This window comes from Orcinus orca, chromosome 3, assembly GCF_937001465.1.
Source record: "Orcinus orca chromosome 3, mOrcOrc1.1, whole genome shotgun sequence".
Taxonomy (NCBI): Eukaryota; Metazoa; Chordata; class Mammalia; order Artiodactyla; family Delphinidae; genus Orcinus; species Orcinus orca.
In genome coordinates this window covers 31,281,607-31,289,622 of record NC_064561.1, presented here as the reverse complement: position 1 = coordinate 31,289,622, position 8,016 = coordinate 31,281,607, and the positions used below count along the sequence as shown (strand labels likewise).

The 8,016-nt window shown below is 39.0% G+C and overlaps 1 protein-coding gene across 3 annotated transcripts in view; it reads left to right on the top strand.

Annotated features, from left to right (window-relative positions):
• Nucleotides 1-1,224: 1,224 nt before the first annotated feature.
• Nucleotides 1,225-8,016, top strand: part of TENM2 (teneurin transmembrane protein 2) — a 713,065-nt gene continuing 706,273 nt past the window's right edge. For 2 of the 3 annotated variants that reach the window (XM_033432114.2, XM_033432113.2), the window contains exon 1: nucleotides 1,225-1,608. In XM_033432114.2, coding sequence (XP_033288005.1) covers nucleotides 1,563-1,608 — 46 coding nt within the window. In that variant the 5' untranslated portion in view covers nucleotides 1,225-1,562. The remainder of the gene's footprint in view (nucleotides 1,609-8,016) is intronic. The other variant, XM_033432112.2, reaches the window with a different exon arrangement.

Sequence of the window (8,016 nt, the reverse complement as noted above, 5' to 3'; positions counted from 1 at the left end):
CCAAATAATAACTCTTATGAGTAGGAGACATGGGCTTTATTTTCCATATTAGAACTGCTTCATTTCAAAAAGATGGTCAGTTAAAAGCTGGAATGTAACCTCTTCCTGCTGGCTTACTACTGCATTAGCTCAGGTTACCATGGGAAGCAAGCAGTTATTTTCACCAATAACTTAACTTATACCAAATACTTGACCTTGGAATAAGCAATTTACATCCTTATAAAAGAGGTCACTTAGGGAATTAATCCTAGCCCCCATGTGGCAGGAACGGAGTAGAGATGGAGCAAAGCTGGTGAAACAGCATTCGAAACCATTTGAATTAGGAAATCATTTCTTTTTGACTCTTTTAAAAATGGAGCCTACTTTAAAATGGTACAGGAAGGCAGAAGGATGCAGTAAAAGTCTATAGAAATAGTGACTCAAAAACTCTGTTCCAGGACTCAAGAAAGCAAGCCTGTTGTCACATTTGGAGGGAAACCAGAAAGAATTGAGGTTTTCACTTTCCTAATAGCTCTTTTCCAACACCTTTCCTTCAAACATCTTGCCCTGCCTTTTATTTTGCCTTTCTTAACAAAATGACTGGAAAGAAACCACCTTTCCAACTTTAACCAGGAAACATAGGTTTTTGCAACTGCTAATATTTTGGTGTGGGCTCTTCCTTTTAAAGACAATTATCAAGACGAAGCATTTGTTTCTTCTTTTGTTTACCCGTGGCAGTTTGTCAGCAGTTATGATAAGTAGAATTCCATCTGTCAGTAAAACTACGTTGCAAATTGCCGTAGAAATTAGCAGCTTTCATTTTTGCCTACATAAATAAATATGCGAAATAAATTGCACGTAAACGCATCCTAAAAAATCACAGGTACACCGCACAGTTAAATGCCAGTCAGAAAAAACCAGAGACACATGGCGATTATCTCAGTTTTCAAACCTGGAAGATACACGAATGTGTTTCTAAATGAGAGAGGCAGTGTATCATGCTTGCTGAGATAAAAACAGAAGCTGCCAGACACTGCACTGTGGCTTTATTCTCAGAATCCGTTGCCTGAAACCCGCTCTATCTTTTCCCCATGTTCTCTCTTCCCTCTCTCTCTCCATCTCTCTCTCCATCTCCCTCTCCCTCTCTCCCCGCTGTCCTTCCCTCGCTCATTGTTCTCTCTCTCCTCCTGCCTTTGATGCACATACGTTGTCACATTCCATTGACTCTTCCCTCTTCTCTGTTCTTACACTCAAGCCTAGCGATGCTTTCGCCAGGCAGCGGCAGCCTCTCCTGCGAGTTTTAGTCATGTGTGCAGCTCAGTTTGATCGAGCGTTCCTTTTCTGCCTTTGCACTCTTACAAAAGATTAAAAGGTGGCGTCACATTGCTCCCCTGTTCCTTCCCGCAGGAGGGACTTAAAAGGGACAACAAAAACTAATCACTTTCAGTAAGCATTTTCTTGCTGGGGAAAAGAAAAGAAAAGAAAAAAAAAAGGGAAAGAAAGAAAGGGGGAAAAAAAGGCAGGGGGTGGATTTAGCGGTGTAATTTGAGACCGGTGGCGAGGATTGGGGCGAGCTAGTGGAGATGCTGCACGCTGCTAACAAGGGAAGGAAGCCTTCAGCGGAGCCAGGTAAGAGCGCCCATCGGAGGGTTTGACCGAGTGGCTTAGTTAAATCTCTGTTTTCACCGTTTTGTAATTGAGAAAGGCATCCACAGCAGAAGCCGATTTTTCAGTCGACTTCCTTTTGTTTAACATAGAAAGTACCTGTATTAATTTTGATGAATTAGAGCATGCAGCAAATTCAATTGAAAATAGATTTGTATAGCAAATGCATTTAAACTGAATGATTTCTCCTCCGTTTTATTTCAGGGGAGAGATGAGAAAGATGATTTTGATCAGAATAGCACTTTGCATTATGTGAAATTCTAAATAGCTAACGGGGAAAAATAATAATAAAAATTCAATTGATCTTGTTTTTGAACTCCGGGACTTAAACCCTGGGAGACAGCTGGGATTTGAAATTTTTCTTCTAACTGAACTTCTGCTGCGTTATAATAATTTTTCACCGGAGGTTTAGGCAAGGGTAGAGTTTAAGTCGAGCTGCTGGGCTGTGTTTGGCTTGGATCTTGTGGGTGAAGCGCCGCTTCTATCTCCCTAACCTGTGTCAGGTTGATGCTTCATAAATGGAGATTGTGTTGCCCCAAATGAAAATATGAAGTTAAATCATCAGTTTAGGGCATGTGTTAGAAAAGGATCCAGTAAATAATTAGGATAACTGAATTATGACAGTTTGAAATGGGAGTTAACTCTGGAGGTGCTGTTTGATCAGCCGTCCTGGATTTTAAGCGGCTCAACAATAAAGGGGACTAATTATCAGCCTCAAGTCGGAACTTTGCATTAGGACCCTAAATATAGAATACATGCGGACTTCTACTGTAGGTGGCTTTCGGGAATCTGTCCCTTTTGTGCGCTATGAATGAGAGTTGTGGATTATATTTGATGGCATTTCTCCTTTAAAGAGCTTTGGGATGAAGCTTAAAAGGCTCACATCTATTTTAACGTTGAACAAACACCAAATGCAATACACTGTAGTCTCCCAGAGCCTGATTTTTGTTGCTGCTGCTGTTGTTTTAAAGTTGTGATCATTTGTTTTGAACCTCAGTCTTCATTGATTTTATGTTCCTCGCCTCTGCTGCTGAAATTTATTGCTGGCGTGAATGAACTGAGATTTGAGAATGCAAAAAGAAAAAATTTTAATTAGCCAGAGTTTTGATTTAAGGATAATGACATCCAAATGATATCCAGATTTTTACCCAGGATGTTACCTAAAATGTTTGAATTAATATTTAGATGATTTTTTGGAAGGTTGGGAAAATCAGAATATTAAAAGTATAAAATTCTGTTAAAAAATGCTTCTCCAGAATGAGATATAGAAAGGTGACTTTAATGCCTCCACAGGGTTTGGTCCTAGAAAGAATTGCTAGACTGTGACATGGTTGAGTTCAGCACTGTGCGTGAGAAGATATTTTATATATTTATTTGGTGATAAGATTATTTTCTTACCAAGTTTCCAAGCAACTTGCCCCTCAATTCCTTACCCTGACATGTCTCGTGTTTGCCAGACCATCTAATGGCATCTTGTGGTCACAACCTGTGAATCCAATTTTATGGGGACATCAGGAGCTGCTGAATGTTAGGGAGTGGAGACCAAACCGACTATAGGTCTCATCACACTTCATCTTCTAGAGATAATCTCCAACAGAAGTTCTCTGGAAAGCCCCTCATACAGGTGTGGGGAAACTTAATTTTTCCATCATGGTTAAAAGAGTGGGGAAAGATGTGGATAAGGGGAAAAAGAAACTGCTAGGATGTTTGATGTAATCATGCTGGTGGCAGCATAGTGAGTTTTTAAAATCATATCACATGTCGCTTTCTTTTTTTTCAACTTAGGAAACTTTGCAGAATCTTGAAGCGGCTCTTCTCAAATTCAGTCCCTGTTTCTACATAGCTTTCTCTGATAAAACCTTTTCTTTGACTCTAGCTTTAGCTAACCACTGAGTGTTTCAGTGTCGCTGCTGATAATAATGATTACATCTTAAATAAGTGACAAGTGTTGAGAAGACGGACTGGGGGAAATATGTTGTCTGCATCATATATGCGTTTTAATTTTATTTATGAAAATGACTACTTCGTGGTGAGGAGATGATAAATTTGAAGTTGTAGCTTGGCCGTTTGTTATCACTGAACCACTGTCCTTCTCCTGGAGAACTAAATGGAACTAAAGCAGGCAGAAATAAATCAGTTGTAAACTGGTTGGTAGTTCAGCGTGCACTTTTTAAGCAGATGGTAACCACAGCTATCCTTTTACTCAAACTATCTGATTAATATAAATAGCATTTTTCTGACTTTTCCAGTAGATGTTGCTGGAGAGCAAAGAAAAGATCTTTTTTTTTTTTTACAGGCAAAAAAAGAAATGTGATAGACTTAGAAAAGCCAACGAACAAGATCCTTCTCCCCAAACTCCGCTGGTAGCATTTTGCATAATTTGCTAATTAATGAGTTATATTGAATCATTACCTTTTATGATGTTCTATAGAAAGTGATTAAAACTTGAGCTAGATTTTTAAATTATGAGATTGTTCTCTTTAGACCCTATATATAATGCCTGTTTGCTGTTTTCCGTTTTTAAAAACTCAAGTTAACTGCGCATTACTATTCAGAACATTTCATCCCTGAATGCTAAAACCCTTTAACATGCAAATATGATGTCAGAGGAAGAACTGAAATAGAATACCCCGAGAAGAGTAATGATCAAACGCATTATAAAAATATGCACCAGTTGCCAACATGTAATAAAATATTAAGAAATTAAAAGCATGCAACCTCTAAAGTAATAGAATTTCATTGCTCTGAGACTGTTTTCCCACCGAATATTAAGTGCTTAATAGATCTCTCTGTTAAAAAACAATTGAAAACCTACATGGTTTGTCACTGAAGTTATTTTATTACGTGATTTTGAAAAATTAGTCCAATAGGATTTTCCTCTGACTAGGAAATATAATTAACATTGGCTGTTAAGTGCCAGATTTCCAAAGCAAGAGCCACAAGGCTTGATGGAGAAACTGGGACTGCAGAGAGCAAGCATCAGTGCTAGAAGCGGAGGGCACCCACGCTGGAGCTACTCTGCTGGTAATCACTCTGATAAAATGACAAAGACAACCCAGAGGAGCCCGGGATTCTAGTACCCAGACACAAACTGATGCAATTTCAGAAAACCAGTGACCTCTATCTATGAGAGTATTTATTTTTGGAAATGATCAATTAACCGATTTCAATTGTGAAAGAGAAGTGTGTACAATTTTTGCAATGCAAAGGGGGCCTTGGATATTACAAAAGCACATTCAGACAAGATAGCCTATGTGGTAGAGCTTTCAGTTTTTCTTACCTTAAACAGTCCATGCTGTTTTCTGGTGCATTTTTCTTTTGCATTGAAGCCTTTCTTTATCAGTTTTCATTCCTGAGGTGTGAAATGCTCCATAGGTTGTTTTTGATTTAACACCCATTTCTCATTTCTCTTTTCTGGGAGGGAAAAGCTTACATTTAGAAGGCATGAGTATCATCTACTCGTATTTTGTAATTAGCACTGTAAGTATAGTGTAATTAGCACTATAAGTCCACTGGGGTAAGGTTGTTTCAATTTTTTTTTTTTTTTGCTTTGATTCATATACATGTTTTGTGTTTGACCCATAGTGATTATTTTTTTCTCTCTGTCTTTAAATAAGAAAAGCTTTACAGTTTGGTGGGAGAATTTGGTTTCTTTCTCTGGTTGATTTGCGCTTCGCTTTAGGTGTTCTCTGTTTTTCATTATAGCTATCAAGCACTGACTATACTCAAAGCACCGTGAGTTAAATGTGCCAAAACATGTCTGTCCTGATAGCAAAGAGTGCCTGTCCTCTCAGTGAGAACCTTAGGAAAACAGAAAATGTCGACCAGACCTGAAGAATTGCCTAGTGGGTTAAAATGTGCTGGTTAATCCTGACTCTTTCCCTAGGAGAGCAAAGAAGGAAAGGTCACTGCAGATTGAGGGGATCCTGAGGATGGTCGCCTTTGAATCAGGAGTAAAAGGCGAAAACACAAAATAATCCGGACGAGCCAAGTCAGAGGGGTCCTGTGGGCAGTAACACCAAAATGAATGACCAATGCCAGTACGATTGAGAACCTTGAATGGCAGGTATTCAATAGCCACTGGAAAGATGTGATCTGGCAGCTTCTAAAGGAGTGTTCTTTGTGTGGGAGTCAGGGAGGAGTGGAATAATGGGTCCATACCATGCCACTTGCCCATAGATAGTGATGCTAAAATGCCTATTTAGGGTCCATCTGCCCTCTCATTAAATTGTGGCCCTAAGGAGCTATCGTTATCCGTGGAATATCGCTTTATCTTCTAGGGTTATTGTTGAAAAAACAGCAAGAACCCCTAGTCTTGAGGCTTGAAGCCTTGAATAATCTACTGCATTAGCCTAGATATAAGTGGTAAGGTTGAGAAACACTGCTGAGGGGAGGGAGAATGACTCCGAGAAACACCTTCCTATTGTAATTATTGCAGTCTCTTGTATGTACTGTAGATGTCACGGCCTCATTAGACAGGGATTTTGTGTATATGCTTTTGTTTTCATAAGAAAAAGCTTCACCATTTGTCGGAGATGAGACCTGTAATTTAGCAGGTGTGGTATTCTCTCCATACTATTTGGATATAATCAATTAGTGTTAGGTTCATCTCTGGTTTCCCGACATCGATTAGAATGGGTTTTTATGATCTTTAAGGTTTAATCTCTCTGTAAAGGTATATACTTCCTTTTTGGGAATTAATCGCCTCCCTGAATTGTCTGTGTGTCAGTTATTTTCTATAAACCTTGACTAACTTAACTTGAACTGGGAGATGCCTAGAATGTTTGACCGAAGCTCAGTTGTGGAGACTCCTCTGGTCATTTAATGGAAGTTTATATATTAACATATAAGATGTTTTCTTTCATCTGATAGACTTCATAATGAGAAGGAGCAAAAATAATAATTAGCATAATTAAGTGGAATGCCACCCTTTTCCTCAGAAACTGATTTAACCAGCCTATTCCCGTAGACAGGGTGACCGACGTCACCTCAGAACCAAGCTGGAGATGAATGCTTTGCCTTGTCCTCCAACTACTTTAATCTAATTTGTTCCATTTACTTTTCCAAGCTTTTCATCTTCCCACCATTTTAATACCATCAGAGATGGGGGCTACCCATGACATTCAAACTTGACATTATCAAACACAAAAGGCATCACTCAGACACTTGACTGCATTACAATGCAAGGGAAAAAAATAGATTCCCAAAGGCTTAGAAATTATTGTTTCATACCTTGAATGTAGGTGGATATTTTTTTTTTCTGTTTCCTTCAGTCTGCCTCATTTGACTGTTTTGCTTCCGTGTGTTTGTAGAGTACTGAAAACCTGGAAAAACTAGCACTCACCAATCCGTAACGTGTACATTCTTATGTTCACTGGAGGGATGTGTATTAATACAATGGAAATTTACAACTCTGTTATTATCTGTTATTTGCTAGTCACCGACCACTACTTGATACAGGACCAAAGTTGAGCCCTGCACTGGAGCTGTCTTTTCACTGTTGCCATCAGTTCTTCTGACAGTCAGTTAGCTGTGGCCAGACCTTCTTCCTGACTCACACATGTGTGGTCACTGCAGTAACTCCATCATTGCTGGGTAGACCAGAAATCTATTGAATGCACAGCAGTCCTGTGTTTGTTTACCCATGAAATCTGTGTGTGTGTGTGTGTGTTGGGATGGTGGGAGGGATTCTTAAAGTTAATATAAATTTATTTGTACCTCCCTTTGCTTGCTATCATGAACCTTCTATTCAAAGACAATTTACCCCCATATGTAAGACAACATTTGTGAGCTGAACAGATAGTATTATCAGATTGTGGTGAATTGCTTCAGTGGTATTACCTCATGCGTAGAGATCGGGTGTGCTGTAGAGCTCTGTAAAACAGTCAGCTACATGGTATCCTACAGGTTTAATATACTTCTGTAGCCTTGTACTTGGGAAGGATTTCTGTAATTGGAGACAATCTAGCTAGGAGAACTTTTTAAGCCATTGGAGGGCAAAATACAGATTTTTGGAAAATGTGACTTTTTAGGCTTGAAACAGAGTGGATTACAAATTTCTCTTAACTGGACAGAATCATTATTGTGCATATAGTACAGTCTTGATTATCCAGGTTCGAATTTCCAGCATAGAGATCATTCAGATTTCTTCTCTGACTTCCCTGTCTTCTCTCTGACTACCTGACATGTATCGTTTCTCTAATCACTGGCACCTCTGCTAAGGGTATGGAAAGGCATATTTGAACAGCAAGATCCAAACCTGTGAATTTTCCTTCAGGAAGAGCTAATTATGTAAAAAGTTTAAGAGGTAGGTTTTTGAAACTAAAACTGACTGACTAAAATTTCCATTTGGGGGAACCCCTCTTTCTATTT